Source organism: Ceratotherium simum, chromosome 22 (genome assembly GCF_057802395.1).
Source record: "Ceratotherium simum simum isolate JZ-2026a chromosome 22, ASM5780239v1, whole genome shotgun sequence".
Lineage (NCBI taxonomy): Eukaryota > Metazoa > Chordata > Mammalia > Perissodactyla > Rhinocerotidae > Ceratotherium > Ceratotherium simum.
Window position 1 is genome coordinate 46,463,310 of NC_141921.1, and position 17,258 is coordinate 46,480,567.

Sequence of the window (17,258 nt, forward strand, 5' to 3'; positions counted from 1 at the left end):
TTCCGGAAATGCCCAGATATTCACGAAAGTAGAGAGAAGAGTATACTGAACCTCATATCCCAAGCAGACAGAGGGCCAGCCCGTCCCTCTGTCTCCTGTGTTCCTTTTAAGAAGCATCTCCTGCTGTATTTGTATGAGGCCTCTGGTCCAGTACAGAAAGGGCTTCGGTTCTTTTTGTAGTTATATCGTTTTCTGTTTCCCCCATACAGTAAAGAGATTTTTTAATTAATGACCAATGTTTAAAAATCGGCAGATTCCTCATAAGCATGTAGGTTCCCATCTTCTCTTGATACATCAGGAGGCTGGTAGTGGGGCCCTCGTTCCTGGGGGTAGGGGCAGCAGGCAGGTCTGGGCAGTGGCTGTCCTTTAGAAGGGCCCCCGCCAGCCCTCCTCACTTCCCTAGTCACCTGCCTGACCCCGCCCTAAATACGATTCCACGCAAGCCTGGCTTTCATGAGGGGGATGGAGCCTGTCTTTCTGCCTCTCTCTGGATTTTCATAAATCATTCTGTATCCTAGGGTGAATGTGCATAACTTTCTAAGATTTCTGATAGCCATTAGGTTGATCAGTATCACTTTATTGCTTTTGTAGGTCAAAAATGGTTGATTTTGGGGCCGGCCCTGTGGCTTAGCGGTTAAGTGCGTGTGCTCCGCTACTGGCGGCCCAGGTTCGGATCCCAGGCGCACACCGACGCACCACTTCTCTGGCCATGCTAAGGCCACGTCCCACATACAGCAACTAGAAGCATGTGCAACTATGACATACAACTATCTACTGGGGCTTTGGGGGGAAAAAAAGGAGGAGGATTGGCAATAGATGTTAGCTCAGAGCCGGTCTTCCTCAGCCAAAAGAGGAGGATTAGCATGGATGTTAGCTCAGGGCTGATCTTCCTCACACACACACACACAAAAAAGGATGATTTTGGCGATTTCATGTAGTTCAACCTAATAAAAGATATGGTTTAAAGTTTTTCAGATGAAATAAGAAGTATAATATACGTGTCGTAACGGGGGTTCAAGAATTGGGGGGCGGGGACTAGCAGGTGTTCAGTTGTGATCCCATCAAACAAAGGGAGTGTGGGCAAGAGCAAATGGCATCTGCAGCCTGAGGTTTTAATGACACCTCGGGCTTGCATGAGCCTGGCTTTCTCGTTTTGTTTGTTTTATATAACAGCTTATTGAGATACAATTCACGTACCATACAATTCACCCATTTAAAGTGTACAAGTCATTGATTTTTAGTGTATTCACAGAGTTACACAGCCTTCACCACCATCAATTTTGGAACATTTTCATCACTCCAAAGAGAAACCCCGCAGCCACATTAGCAGTCCCTCCCATTTCCCCCTAACCCCCTACCCCTGGGCAAGCACTAGTCTCCCTCTGACCCTATGGATTTGCCTATCCTGCACATTTCATATAAAGGGAACCATACAATATCCAGTCTTTTGTGACTGGCTTCTTTCATTCAGCTTAATGTTTTCAAGGTTCGTCCACGTTGTAGCGTGCGTCAGTGCTTCATTTCTTTTTATGGCCAAAGAATATGCCAACATATGGATCCACAGCATTTTCTTTGTCCTTTCATCACTTGATGGACATTTGGGTTGTGTCCACTCTTGGGCTATTATGAATGATGCTGCAAGTGTTTGTGTGAAACCCTGTTTCTTTTTCTCTTGGGTGCACACCTGGGAGTGGAATTGCTGGGTCACGTGTAACTTGATGTTTAGCCATTTGAGAAACTCCAATCTGCTTCCAAAGCAGCTGCACCATTTTGCATCCCCACCAGCAGTGCAAGGGTTCTGATTCCTCCACATTCCCACCAACACTTGTTACCCAGCTTTGCGAGGCAGCCATTCCAGTAGATACTGTAACGAAACTTTGCTGGCGGGATAAGATATCTGTGGAGTTAGGAAAAGGATTGTCGTTTTGTTAGCGCCCCAGAACATCAGCCTTGGCCATTTTCCAAAGCTCCCGAGGAAGCCAGGTTGACAACATGAGCTTCGACGTGCCCCGATCACGCACCCCGCCCCTAGCGCTGGCTGCCACCCGGATGGTGGGTATGGGAGGGCTTTGTTTTTTACGACTTGTTTGCAGGATAGAAAAGTCTCCCCTTCCCTCATGTCTAATCTGCCATGTGCCCCTTCTCCGTGCAGGTGTTACCATGAAGCTCATGGACGAGGTGGCCGGGATCGTGGCTGCTCGTCACTGCAAGACCAACATAGTCACAGCTTCTGTGGATGCCATTAACTTCCATGACAAGATCAGAAAAGGTAACAGAACTCTGCTGACGGAGAGAAGGGGGTGGCTTTGGCTGCTTGGTCCTTCACACCACTTTGCTTTTGGTTCACACTGTCGCCTGGGCCCTGGTGTCTGCCCACTTGCCACAAGGAGCAGGAAGCCAGAGTCCTGTGCTTGGCCCTTGTTGATGCGTCTGTGAAGCTAGGGTTCACTGATTTGATTTTTCAATCTGGTAAAATCTGTAACTAGATATGGTTGGGGCTTTATTCTACTAAAGAGCGGTATAAACTCATCCTCTTAAAATGCCCCACTAATGGAGCCCTACAAAGATCCTGTGAGCACAACGCTGTGACCACTGCCACCAGATCTTGTGGCAGGCACGTTTCCTCTCCAGAGAGGAATAGATAATCCATGATGTAAGAAACGACGGGGTCGGCACAGAGAAGCCCATGGACCGCAGTCCTCAGTCAGCCCTGCCTGCACCACTGGGGCAGCGCTGGTGTGTGGTAGTTTTTCCCAACACAGAAATCCAGTCCCAAGGACTCGCTGCCCCCCGCCCACCTCTGGAAACAATGCTTGCCGTCTCTCCATTGAGTCTGCCGACACGGGAGGCAGGGCCTCTGCGATGTGTGCAGGCACGGTTCACTGTGCTCATCTCACGTTATTGCTGGTCTGAAGATGTAAAGCGGATGTCCCCTCCAGACACGTGATGATTTCTGTTTGTGTTGTGTCTTCTGAGATGGGGCTCTGGGCCCCTGAAAAGCAGCACTTCACTGTGGAGTTGGGGTGGTGTCAGAGCTGCAAGAGCCTGGTATTGCTTCTGAAGAAGTCTCGCCGTGACAGCAGCTCGTTGGAAAAAGCTGTCGGGTCAGACAAGTCCTTGGCCGTGGGAGGTGGCAAAGTAGAAGAAAGGCAAGCTTCACTGTCCTCGCTGTGGGCCTCGAGAAGCACCACTCAGTGGATCAGTGCTGTGTCCAGAGCCACAAAGGCCTTATCCAGACCCTGCAAGGCCCTGGTCTGGCCACTGTGCTCTCTCCTGCAGAACACACCTGGCAAGTGACGGCCTATGTGCTGGGGACAGAGCATCTTGCAATTGGAAGGATAGGAGGCTGCCGCCCCTCCCTGCCGTGACTTAGAGCAGGTTAAGCTTACCCACGTTGGATTGGGGGTGCTCTTAGGGTGAGGAAAAGGACAGTCTGCGGTACTATTCCCCTCTACTTTGCAGAATCCCTTCTTACTTGGTAGGTGTTTGCCACGGACACAGACCACAGTGTCATTTTATTTTATTTTTTTTTTTTGTGAGGAAGATCAGCCCTGAGCTAACATCCCATGCCAATCCTCCTCTTTTTGCTGAGGAAGACTGGCCCTGGGCTAACATCCATGCCCATCTTCCTCTACTTTATATGGGACGCCGCCACAGCATGGCTTGACAAGCAGTGAGTCGGTGCACACCCGGGATCCAAACCTGCGAACACCGGGCCGCCGAAGTGGAGCCCGTGCACTTAACCGCTGAGCCACCAGGCTGGCCCCCACACTGTCATTTTAGAATTTGCCCAAAACAAGTGGGTCTTGTCCATCTTGGCTTGTCCTCTGTGGGCCCTGAGTGTTGTATATGGTTGTGGCATGAACATTTGAGAAAGGACAAATCCTGTTGTACCACGATTCCATGGCTTTCTTTTTCTGGAACTACTCCTGGGTAAATTACCATGATCTAACACATGAGCTTCAGTGTTAAATATGACTTGAAAATCCACAGTGGAAAACACACATACATTCCATGGAACTTGGTCTGTTCATTGTCTCTCGAGTGCCCTTTGAGAACCACTAAGAAAAGAAATAGACTTTCCTAGATAGCTGGCCGATTTCCTCAGCATCAGCCCAGTCAGCGAACGTGCTTTGCAGTTGAGGGAAGCTCCCAAAGAATGAGAGGTTGACCGTTGTTAGACAGGAGGGACCCCTGCCCAGACTCCTCACCCTCAGTCCCTCGTATGACCAGAATTCACTTTCAAGGAGCGCTCCAGGAGGGGCATGGTGGGGTCCCGGTCGGTAGGAATTATTAATTTTGAGGGAAGACCATGAACTCTAGTGGGAGTAGAGCACTTTTTCTAGGAGTTCATTTGACAACCTGGAAGACACCAGGGGTAACTCATATGTGGAACTGCTTTGACAAAGACTTTTCATATCTAAAAGTTACTCTTATTCCAGAACACAGAGAAAGAGTTCTTCATTTTCGGAAGCTGTAATTTCTGGCAGAACATTCTACTGTGGATTGGTTTCCATCAAGCAGTGAGATTGAGGGTGGGCTGCATGGGCTTGCCCGGCTGTGCCCTGCGATGCTGAGCCTTCCATGGCCCCACCCAGTGCGCCTCGGTGGTATCACGGCCTTGGCCTCGAGCCCAGGGCCCCAGAGCTGGGCTGGTTGGGCCTTGTGCTCAGGCCTGGCCTGGGGAGCCCTGGGGGAGCAGAGAGATTGTTTCTATTTTCTCAGGTCATATCTCGTTTTGTGTATAAAGGAATTTGGGCCAAACTCGAATAACGATGAAGGAGTCTGGCCTGTTTCTGTGCCTGTGTCCTCTGGGGCCATTAGACACTGTCACACCTCATTTGTTGTTTTCCAGAGGAACATCCCCGTGCGAAGTCGTCGGCTGTCTCCTCTCTCCTCCTTGCATGGCTCTATTGAAGAGCCTGTCCCCTCGTTTCCAGGGCAAGGTCTCAGTTCTGGCAGCACACAGGCCGCGCCCACTTCAGAGACGGAATTGTCACATTTTGTCTTAAGTTCCGTGGGGCAGAGAGCTCTGCAGGCACTGCTGCTTTATACCGGCTCCTTCTCCTCCACATCCTTTGCTCCTCCCTGAGGAAATGCAGAGCAAGCCTGGCTCAGCCTGGGGTGATCCTCTGGCTCTAGGTTCTTGACGACAGCAATCCAATTGTGTCAGAAACTTGCTGAGGAGGTGGGAATTGACATTCCCCGTTGTTCTGCTTGATCTTCTGATGCGAATCTGCCAAGATCACTGTGAACCTGGGGACTCTCCAGGGTGCGGCCTCCGAGCTGCTGCCGTCCTCTGGCCCAGTGCCTTCCCTCTCGCGTTGTGGTTCTACTGTAATGTGAAGGGGCCGAGGGCCCAGGCCCTTGCCACCCTTCGGGGTCTGAGACAGCATCTGCCAGGCCTGGGGACTGCTGGTGGGAATGAAACCCCAGCACGTGTGTCCACGTGTGGGGCAGTGGCAGAGTTTAGTGCTGTAAAGAGCAGTGTGTGAGTGTCCCAGGGCTGTGCAACAAATGACCACAAAATGGGGGCTTAAAACAGCAGAAATTTGCTTTCTCCCAGTTTTAGAGGCCAGAAGTTCAAAATCAAGGGCAGGGCTATGCCTCCCTCAGAAGGCTCTAGGGGAGGATCCTTCCTTGTCTCCAGCTTCTGGGGTTCCCAAGCACCCCTTGGTTTGTGGCCGTATCACTCCAACCTCTACCTCCATCTTCACGTGGCCTCCTCCCCTCTCTCTTCTCTTCTTCCGTTTCTTATCAGGACACTTGTCACAGGATTTGGGGCCCTCCTGGATAATCCAGGAGGATCTCGTCTTGAGATCCTTAGCTCAGTGACATCTGCAAAGACCTTTGTTCAAAATAAGGTCACATTCTGAGGTTCTGAATGGACATATCTTTTAGGGGCTGCTATTCAACCCGCCGCAAACGCTTTCTCTCCTTACAGCTTAATTCTTGGAGACACTAGCTCACTTTCTCTTTCGCAAAATTGTAAGGTTGGTAAAATCTTTTCTGTGCCCCAAGCTGCCTCTTTCCCACCCTTGCTCCCATGGGTGTGGGTCCTTCTCCCTGAGAGCCAGCAGTAAAGTCAGCACTCAGCCCAGAGAAGGAGAGGCTTCGAGGGTCCCCGGTTGTGAGAAGGGCAGTCACACAGCCGGGTGGGGGCAGCTCCACTGGAGCAAAATTGAGAGGCTCTGTGCTTCCCTGGCATGGGGGCACTGATGAAGGACCAGTGACTTTCCTCTGCATGGCAGGGAGATGGGGTCAGCCCCTGAAATGAGAACTAAGGTGGAGCCCAGGAATCAAATGTTTCGTGATGACAAGAAAACACAGTGGCATGGACCTTCTTTTCGTTGAGGCATAGAATTAACTCGTTCCTAAGTCCAGTGTAAAACTTAATCAGCATAAGGACTATTTTTTAAGTAATGATACATATATATATTTTTTTGTGAGGAAGATCAGCCCTGAGCTAACATCCATGCTAATCTTCTTCTTTTTGCTGAGGAAGACCAGCTCTGAGCTAACATCTATTGCCAATCCTCCTCCTTTTTTTCCCCAAAGCCCCAGTAGATAGTTGTATGTCATAGTTGCACATTTTCTAGTTGCTGTATGTGGGACGCCGCCTCAGCATGGCTGGAGAAGCAGTGCGTCAGTGCGCGCCCGGGATCTAAACCTGGGCAGCCAGTAGTGGAGCGCGCACTTAACCGCTAAGCCACGGGACCGGCCCCAAGCAATGATATTTTTATGGAAAGGGTGCTGGCTGGTGGTCCCGGGCACATGCAGGCGACTGAGCTGGTGGGCACCCCGGAGCTGTGGCCATAGTGCAGCAGCTGTCCACAGCCAGCAACTGGCCTGATCGGGCAGCACCCACGCTGCCTTGTTTTACAAATGCTTGCACATCAGCCTGGTCACATGCCATATCTCAGATACACGGCCCTGGAGGGTCCCTTCCATCACACACCACCACACATGAGCAACCATCCTCCTGGTCCTCCTGGGAGGGGGTGCCCCCCCACCTCCTGAGGCTGATATGACAGAGTGGGGAAAAGCCCAGAAGTTAAGATGTGTTGCCAGCCAAACACGCTGTCTGTGTATGAGTTTCCCATAGCTGCTGTGACCAATTACCACGAACTAGTGGCTTAAAATAACACAAATTCATTCTCACAGTTCTGGAGGTCAGGCGTCTAAAAGAGGTCCATGGGGCTGTGTTCCGTCTGGAGGCTCTAGGGGAGAATCTGTTTCCTTGACTTCTCCAGCTTGTGGAGGCCGCCCACATTCCTTGGCTCCTGGCCCCTCCCTGCAACCTTTGCTTCCATCGCCCCATCTGCTTCTTCTTACTTGGACCTCCTGCTTCCCTTTTATAAGGACCCTTGTGATGATTTTGGGGCTGCCCAGATAATCCAGGATCATCTCCCCATCTCGAGGTCCTTAATCACATCTGCAAAGTCCTTTTTGCCATGTGAGGTCACATAGTCACAGGTTCCCTGGGTTAGGAGGTGGGCATCTTTAGGGGGCCATTATTCTGATGACCACTGGTAGTGTCTTAGCAGCTGGAATATGACTTTCTGACTTACCCATTTCAGCATATTTCATTAGGGAAACAAGTGGAATGGAGGGGAGGCCAGACCTTCGGGTTGACTGGCTTCTTCAGATCTAAGGCAGGAAATGCTTTGCTTTATCTCCATTCAGCCTCTGGGAAAACTGCTTACTAGGAAGAGCGGTCCTTTGTGCATATCAGCCAAATGCCAGGCCCAGCTGTGGCTTCACCTGTCACTCAGGGGGGTGTCCGTCCGGAAGCTATGCTTGCAGCTTTGCATCGGGAAAACGTTGCCCGGAAGGTCAGAGACAACTTTGAATTTCAGCCACGAGAGGTGTGTGCTGAGGAGGGAGGGCTCCCCACACCCACATGCACAAAACGACGAGGGTGCTTTTCAGGGAGATGCAGAGGTCCCTCCCGTCCTTTGGTGACCTGACTCTCTAGCAGGGGAGCACATTTGCTGTTTACAAACCAGATTCTGCTGGGACGCTGTTGATGCTTGCCTAGACCACAGGAGGGCCCGCCTCTCTTACACCCTCGCCACCCCCCACCCTCCCCCATTCCAACGCCACGCACACCTTCGCCGTCTTTAATGCCGGTGATCTGTCATTTCTCTGCTGACGGCCTCAGTGGCTGCCTATGACACCAAGTTCAGCCCAGGCCCTCCACCTGACACTCAAAGTCTGCTAGGGCCTGTTCCCCCTTCCCACCCATGTGTCAGCCAGGTTCGGGGTCCTCGGCAGGACTGCAGAGTTAAACTCACCCCAGCAGTCAAGGTGAAGGGAAGAGCGCTTTGTCTGTGAGGCTGGATTGTGTAGGACACCAGCATCACCGACCCAGTGAGTTGTCGGAGGGTGGGTGACAACACTGAGGCCACCTGCCTCCCAGGGCTGCATGCCCAGCAGCGGTGGACTGAGCACCCCATGCTGGGACAGGGCCCGCACTGCTGAGGTGGGGTGTGGTCGGCCCAGCAGTGTGCCGTGTGACAAGAATGCCAGCATCATTCAGGGCTGATGAGGCTTGAAAACGTGAACTTACTTTTTACAGGTCACTTGCTCCATTTCCGATTTTTGTTTTTAGTTGAGATGTTAAAATGCCAAGGCAACTGTTAAGAAAACTTAAAGGGTAAAATAGTGACCTTTGATGCAATGGTTTTGGAAGCCTTGGGTAGGAAAACCTAAAGCTGAAGTTTTCTTGTGGAGAAGCAATCTCCCCAGACTATTAGGGTAGAAAATGAGGAATCTTCTAGAAAATGCTTCGGGGTGTGTTATGTAAGAAATACCAAAGTCATTTCACTTTTCTTAAGAAAGTTCACCGCCATGGCTCTTTCTGGAGCTTAAATGCTGAGCTTGTCTTAAAGTTTGAAATACTTGGCAACTTCTCAGCCTTGGTTAGAGCAATTTTTTATTATTCTGTTTTCTTTTCCAAATCCCTGGCATACTGCTGAAATCTGCCCCTGGAGAGACGGCCGTCTACCGGGGGAGCCAGTGGGGCACCTGCCAGCCCAGCTGGGTTGTGCCACTCCAGGCAGCTCAGCAGTGATTTAAAAGCAGAAGTTAGCTGTGATTCACAGCTCAGCCCACTGCAGGCACTCCGTCGATTTTACTCTAACTAATATTACTCACTTTCGAGTGCCAGGCATTGTGCTAAAGTGCTTTATAGGATTTACCCCTCACTTGGAGGGGTATACAGTTGACCCTACCCAATGAGACAGGAACTATTATCACCATTTTTCCGATCTGGAAACTGCCCGTGACCACAGGGCTGGTCCGTGGTGGAGCTGGGAGGGGAGGCCGGACCGTCGGCTCCAGGGTCAGAGCTCTGAGCCCCACGCTCTGGTGTCGTCTCACGCCCAGGCTTTAACATGGGCATCCGCCACTAGGACCCGGGGCGTGAGCTTTGCTGATCCGGTGCAGCGCCGTCCATGGTTGATGCTCACGCTGGGCCCCCAGAGTGGCAGCTGCTCCCCCTACAGTCGCTTATGAAACTCCTGGCTGCCTAAAGCAGCCCAAAAACCTGCTACAGGTTCTCGCAGTCAGAGGAGTCCAGCCCCAAGGAAGGCACTGCTCTGTCTGTGTCCCTCTCATCCGCGTTAGCCCTGGGGCCCTTTTCCTGCTGAATTCAGGCAGTCAGAGGCAGACAATTCAGTCTCCAGCAGCTCCACACTGTAGTCATGTCAGCTTTGCCTGCAGGAGCCCACGTGTGCGGTCCTCCACAACGGTCACTAGCCACACTTTACATTATAAGTAAAAGTAAATAAAATGAAAAATGCTATTCCTCGGTCACACCCACCACATTTCAAGTGCTCAGTAGCCACACGTGGCTGGTGGCTACCATATTGGACAGCACAGATAGAGACTATTTCCACCATGGCAGAAGGTTCTGTTGGGCAGCACTGGTCGACTCAGTCCCCAGTGTCTCTCTTTGGGCATGGCTGCTAGGGTGTGGGTGCTGATTGCCCATGCTCTCGGAATACTGTAAAGCACTTTAGCGCAATGTCTGGTGCCCCAGAGCTCCCTTCAACACGGCATCGAGTCTCCATCCAAGCTCGGTTCAGAACTGGGTGCAGAGCCTTCCCATGAAGCAGCCTCTGTTGGCAAAGTCCTGTTCAGCGCACGGTCTGCAGGGGGAGCACTCGTCAGAGCCTGGGGGCCAAGTTGGGACTCACCAGACAGGACCGGCTTCTCAGCTTCTTGGAACTACTCACGGGGCTCTGCTCCTTTCTGGAATTCACAAGAGGAATTTGATTTAAGCTCCAACTCCTAAATTCAGTTAGAAATCAGATAGTTGGAACCACCAAATAAGGGACTGACAAAACTTACAAAATATAATACAAATGTGTCCCTTCATTTTGGTTGATATTTTTTTGGCAAAATAACTACAAAAATCGACTTCCTGGGCCCTCGATGGAACAAGTTAAATCATCTCCACACACTCGCACCAAACATCCTTCCCACCGGAAACCCACCAGCTCTGTACCGTGTAGGTGCTGGACCTGGCCTGAATCACCTTAGGAATTCATTTCTTTTTCCTTGGAACTTCATTCAAGTTTCCAGATGTTTTTTGCTGCCATAGAATCTCTGCTTGAAACATGGAAATGTCATGTTAAGTAGAAATGAACGATAGAACTATTTAAAAATGATGTTCTCTGAGCTTCATAAAGTATTATGCTCCTGATTTTATAGTTACTTATGATTTAGTGCCAGTAACAGCCCAGAAAACAGTGAACTGCATTAAAATTATCCAGTTAGCTTCTACCTAGGTAGTTGTATTAGTTTTCTGTGGCTGCTGTAACAATTTACCAAAAACTTCATGGCTGAAACAACACAAATTTCTTATCTCGCAGTTCTGGAGGTCAGACATCTGACGCGGGTCTCACTGGGCTAAAATCAAGGTGTTGGCAGGGCTGGTTCCTTATGGAGGCTCTAGGAAAGAATCTGTTTCTTGCCTTTTCCAGCTCCTAGAGGCCACATGCATTCCTTGGCTTATGGCCCTGTCCTCCAACTTCAAAGTCAGCAGCGCAGCATCTCTCTGACTCTGCTTGCATTGTCACATCTCCCTGACGCCCCCCTCCTGCCTCCCTTGTCCACTTATGAGGACCCTTGTGATGACATTGGGCCCACCTGGATAATCCAGGCTAATCTCCCCATCTCAAGATCCTCAGCCTAATCACTTCTGTGAAGTCCCTTTGCCGTGTAAGTTTCACAGGTTCTGGGGATTAGGATGAGGACATCTTTGGGGGCCGATGTTCTGCCTGCCACAGTAGTTAGTTAATTCCGTCTTCCCAAAGAGGCAGGTAGGGCTCCAGCCCATTTGTGAGCTCTGCCTCTTCCCCACCCTGTGTCTTACCCTATGAGCCCTGTGGACAGGACACTGGTAGAGAACACAGGAGAGCAACAAGGGGCTCCTCAGCCCTTGGGATCTTCAAAGCCCTGTGAGAGGAAGTGCCCCTCCCTCCATCCCAAACCTCCCCGGCCACAGATATGGGCGCCTCTGAGGTTTGGGGGATTAGCAATGGGGGAACAGAGACAGCAAGCTTCCTGGCTTATCCCAGCCTCTCATGGAGTGTTTGCACTGGAACTCGGGTCCGGAGGGTTCCTTATGTGTCGGGGGCCTGGGACCCTGTCAGCACGGCTCAGTCCCCACTTCTCGGACCAGGCTCATGTGCTGGGGATGCTGAGCTGTGGCCCAGGCCTTCCCCTACAGGGTCAACCGCGATACAGTCTCATCTCAGTGTCAGCTCTGGCACAGCTGCTGATCTCCTGGAACCCAGGGAGAACAGGCAAAGGTTTTCTAGGCTTTGTTACCCCATGTTCTTCACAAGCTGAAAAGATGAAGACGCCCTTGCTGACGTGATAGCCCATTTTATTCATTTAGACTCTTAGGAGCAGCTTCTTACCCAGTGTAAATGTGCCTGCTGCAGAAAAAGAAAAACGTGGGGGGGGTTTGTTTTAAATGTCACTTCTTATTATTACCTTGTTTGGTACAAGTCTTTTCACCCCTTCAAGATACACCAGAGTGTCTGGGAGCACACTCTCCCCTTGGGTTTGAGGTGCCTTTTCCTGGAGGGCTGTGATGTGGAAGGGCACTCAGACCCCGCCAGAAATTACTGTCCTGCGCCTATGTCCATATGATCTCAGCGTGGCCATGTCTGCAGCCTCGCCATGACCTCCTTGTGAGATGGCTACTCCTGTGCCCATGTGCAGATAAGGAAACCAAGGCACAGTGAGGTGTCTGGCTTGCCCCTGCCCAGTGCCAAGCTGGGATTCAAACCCAGACCCATCGGACCCTAAAGCCTTTGGCACCCAGGGCTCCTTCCCAAGGCACCGTAGCCTGGGGGAACCAAGGGCCCCCCAGAGTGTTGCTCCAGGCCTCAGAGAGCCTGCCTTTCGTGGAGACACCTCCTGGGGAACGGGCTGTGTCAGGGCTTTGTCTGGCTATTGTTGCTTCAGAGGCTCAGAGGAGAACCAGGAGCTCCCCTCCTGGTCCCCATACCCTGGACAGGGAGGGTGGCCCCATGCCCCGAGCCTGTCCTAGGTGGGCACGTGGCACCTAGTGCCAGTGAGAGATGCCATTTCCCCCTTGAGCTGGTCACGCTCGCTCTTTTAAATAAACGAGCTGTCCTCCTTGTGGATTTGGATGTGTGACCTAGTGGAAAAGTCCCCAGGCAGTGTCTCAGCGTCTCCACTGCCCCCCATGGAGTGCCTTTGAGTGCGTGGCTGCCGTGGCCCTGCAGGTCGTGCTTGCTCTGACAGTTTCTGAGACAAATTGAAGAGAACGAGAATGCAAGCTGAACTCGGGCTGTGGTCCCCCCTCCTCAGATGGGCCCACCAGTATCCCAGGCTGACACTGAGCCTGGCCCAGCATGCACAAGGTGAGCCACCTTGCATCTGCCCTTCCCATGTTCCTGGTGTGTGTGTGTGTCCCCTGCCGCAGCCCCATGCCTTGGGGGAGGGGTGGAAGTGCCAGACCTTGTGGCCACACTGGGCTCTAAGGGCCTGGGGGCAGCCACGTTGCTTGTTGAGATGAAGCATCTGCAGGAGGGTCCCCATCCAGCAGGAGTCTGCAGTGGCTGGTATCCACACGTGAACCACATCCCCATGGGCCACACATTGGTTTCAGGGACGATGGGGCACCTGCTCTTGTGGGCTTCCAGGCTGGGAGGGAGACGGACATCAGTCAAACAGATAAGCAACGAATGGGAGGGTACCAATGGAATTGAGTGCTCTGAAGGAGAGGAACCCTGTTCTAGACTTTGAGGCACCCAAAGTCTGTTGGGCAGCTTCCCTGAAGAAAGAGCACCTTGGCTGTGCAGAGGGTGGGCCTGGCCGGCACGGGGGCAGGGACAGAGGGAGGCCAGAGGCGCTGGAAGCTTTCTGTAGCTCACAGAAGGCCAGAATGTGGGAGCAAGGGGCAGCTTGGAGGGGTTCTGTAGAGTTGAGGTGTTTGTTCCCATAAAGCTGAGACCCATCACTGGTAAACCTCCCCACCACGGACTCACCGCACTGCACTCTTGGATGCTGAGGGAGGCAGTGACGTTGCGGTGGCTGGTGGGAGCCTGAGGAGGCAGGAGGTGAGGCGTTTGGCATGAGCCTTCCTGGCGCCTGGGAGCTGACAAACAGTGGATGTGGCTGGAGCTGCCCCAAGGCGCCTGTGGCTCCCTTCCCTGACAACTGACCACAGACCTTGGGGTCATGTGGGGTGCACTTTCCCAGCCCAGGGTCAGGGAGAGGGGAGGCCCTCAGCCAGGAGGGGGCCTTAGAAGCTTTGGAGTCTCTCCTGGTAACCAGACTGGGACTTGTCAGTTTCCAATTAAGTCCCAGCCCCTCAGTTACCCAACCAGGCTTCTAGCTCTCAAGCCCCTCCCCATGGCCGGCCCCACGGTGTTAAAGCCTGGCTTGTTAGAATAATGATGTTGCTGTTTCTGAAGGTCAAAAGGCTGGGATTTTGGCTGTAATTGAAATTTTCCTGACTTTTAGGAAGCGATCGTTGTATTTTGTACTGTAAGTGGCACTCAAGGCAGGTTCTCTTTTTGTTGTTGTGTCTAACTAATGCTCATCATCAACCGACTTCGATGTTTGAAATCATTTTTGATTCAAGTTAGAAGTTTCTTCAGACTCCTAACCCAGAAATTGGCTGTAAGCAGCCATGAGTTTGCCATGGCAATTGGTGGGGGACTTACTGGGACACAAGGGAAGGCACATTCCTATCCTTCTCCAAAACAAACGGTTGGTGTCCAAAGCCTCTGGAATTTGCCGACCCAGCAGCAGCAGCAGCCTGAGTGAGGGTGGCCCCACGTCCACGCCCCTGGGCCGGGGGTTCTTGTCTCCTCTCGTGGGAAGGGCTCGTCCCTGCTTCTCAGGTCGTGGCCCTGAGTCTTACGGTCATGGATGAGAGGGGTACTGGCTGGACACTGGGGGTGGCCTGATGGAGAGGAGGCAGAGGCGCTGTGGAGACCCTCAGGGATGACCCCCTGACCCTTCTCGCTCCCTGCCTGAGAAACAGGCCCTGTGCGCTCCCCATTCCCAGGATATACCCTGGCTGCTTTGCACGTGACTTTGTACCCTTATAGCTCACATAATGCCACTTGTCACTGACCACGTGGCCTTCCTTCCCTCTCAGAAATGGCTGTATCCAACATGAAGCACTCCTGTAAGTATGAAGTTGAATGTGGCATAGAACATTCTGGTACTTTATAACATGGAATAACCACTCCCGCTTCTGGCCTACCGACACACTCACCCCTAACAGTCACTGTGCTGCCCTGACTTGTCTGTCTTCCTGGGTTTCTAAAATGTCTTCTGGGGCCTGTCTCCATGGAGCTCAGATATCAGGGTTCCTGGGGTGCCTGCAGCCAGCACTGCTTCCAGGGAGGAGGTCCCAGCATTATATGCTGCACTTGGGTAGGGATGTCCTTGAGCCTGGCCGAGAAAGAGGCCGTGCTGGGGGGGTGGGAGAGTGGGGTGCCCCAGCCACGTGTTGGTGGAAAGCCCCCGAGGATTAGTGCTGCCTTGTGGTCCAAAACACTGCCATCGGTGGTGATGATGACTACGGAGTGCCTCTCCCACCAGGCACGAGGCTCAGAGCCCGGCTCGTTTCATGCCATCCCCATAGTTACCCCGTGAGGCAACTCACCTCTGTTTATAGGAGAAAAACTAAACTTCAAGAGATTAAGGAATTAAGTAGAAGAAAGGGAGGGCCAAGGCCAGGCAGTAGGTGGGAGCCAGTGACCTGGAGGGTGGGGGGCAGAAGAGAGGCTCTAGGTCAAGAAGCAACTGCCAGGTTGGATATTTGGGACCCAGGGGTGTGGGGAGTGCAGAGAGCTTGGGTTGAGGTTGAGGGAGAGAGGGACAGTGTTAGGGAAACATATGACTTTGGCCTTTGCCATAATCAACAAGGGAACCAAGCTGGTGCAGGCAGGTAGTGAGCATCTGGGGACTCGGACCAGGGACAGAGCATAGGTATGTCATGTCGCAGGAAGGCAGATTGTCTGCAGCTCAGAGGAGAGCTCTAGTCCCATGGGCAAGACCGACAGAGAGAAGCAGAGCCTGACAGGACAGATGTGGTCCCGCCTGGACGGAGGGATAGGAGGACGTGGGCTGATGTGCAGCAGTGACTCCAGGGGAGCATAGAACCACGGTCAAGGTGACAGCTTGGCCCGACCAAGCATCCAATGCTTCCATCAGACCAGCATCGGAAATGTTGCAGCTAGGGAGCTGGGAAGGGGCCAGGGAAGGTGAAAGAAGGTTCTTCAGTGGTGCTCAGAGCAATGTGGTGGGGCAGCTGTGGCTCCAGTGGGCACAGGGAAGGCCAGAGTGTGGACAGTGCAGGTTGCAGATTTGACCTTAACCTACGAGAGATGGAGCCAGCTCACACCTGGAGCGCCCTGAGAACAGGTTGGGGGCTTGCCCCTGAGGGGCAGAAGTGGCCCGAACCATTCTTCCAGCAGACACTGAACTCGGGGGGCAGTTGGGGTGGGGGACCTCGATGATGGCCACCAAGATCCCTTCAACTCTAAATGTTTATGTAAATGATGAGAGTAAGCGTCTGCTCACTAGAAAGATAAACATTCACAGGCTACTAATGTTTTGTCGTTTTACTGTCCTAGTAGTTTTTAAAATGGTCTGTTATCTAACCAGGTGTCTGAACTCCTCAGTAACGCTAACGTTTGCGCCCGCCCCGCCCAGCCCGGCCCCTCCGTCCGCTGTCCCCATAACCCGCTGTCTGTGCTCTGCAGGATGTGTCATCACCATCTCTGGGCGCATGACCTTCACGAGCAATAAGTCCATGGAAATCGAGGTCTTGGTGGACGCCGACCCCGTGGTGGACAACTCGCAGAAGCGCTACCGGGCCGCCAGTGCCTTCTTCACCTACGTGTCCCTGAGCCAGGAGGGCAAGCCGCTGCCTGTGCCCCAGCTCGTGGTGAGTGACCACCTCTGGCCCTTGTGTCCTCGGGAATGGCCGCCCTCCCCCGCTGGGCTGGCCCAGTCTGCACTTGCTGGTCTCTTAGGAGAAACTGAGTCACGTGAGCCCATTCTGGGCAGCTGGGCCCCACTCGGCTCCCAAAGGGTCAGAGCAGGCCCAGGCCTGGCTGCTCCCTGGACCAGCGACCTCGGCTGTGGTGCAGGTCAAATGTGAGGGCTTTCCTCTGTGGACTGGGGGGTGGGACTAGGCAGCCAGGGCGAGAGAGACCCCTTTATAAGCTCCTTGTCATCGGCATTTCCTCTCGAGGATGAGTGCAGTGCCTGGGGCTCCTGACGCTGTGTGCAAATGCTCGAGTGGGAGTGAGGCCCCCACAAGGGCCGGGCTCTCCAGGAGCCCTTGGCCTGCATGTCCTGTGTGATGTGCACCTCAGGACTGGGTCTCTGGGCCTCGTGGCCTTTCCCTGCCTCAGCCACTCGGCTGTGCTCTGCCCTGGGTGTGCATAGAGAGACTCCTGGCCACACAGCCTCACACATGAGCTGCTGCCATTGGGAGCCTGGGTCCTCTGAGCTCTACCCAGAGACGGTGAGGGTCTCTGGCCCAGGCATAGACCCTGGAGGGTCACAGCTACCAGCAATGTTCGCTCAATCACCATCCTGGAGCTCTGCAGCCTGAGGTCTAAAATGAACACAATTCCAGAGGCTGCTGTTCGGGCAGCCTGGGGGGTAGAGACTCCAGGGGGGCTGGGGGGCGGGGCCTTGCTAACATTTTCCTAATTTGGTAAACAAAAGGCTGGATTCAA

At 52.9% G+C, this 17,258-nt stretch overlaps 1 protein-coding gene across 2 annotated transcripts in view; it reads left to right on the forward strand.

Moving 5' to 3' along the window:
* Positions 1-17,258, forward strand: part of ACOT7 (acyl-CoA thioesterase 7) — a 119,412-nt gene that overhangs the window by 82,844 nt on the left and 19,310 nt on the right. For both annotated transcript variants that reach the window (XM_004425527.2, XM_087446906.1), the window contains 2 exons: positions 2,153-2,269; positions 16,272-16,456. In XM_004425527.2, the coding sequence (XP_004425584.2) occupies positions 2,153-2,269; positions 16,272-16,456 (302 nt within the window). The remainder of the gene's footprint in view (positions 1-2,152; positions 2,270-16,271; positions 16,457-17,258) is intronic.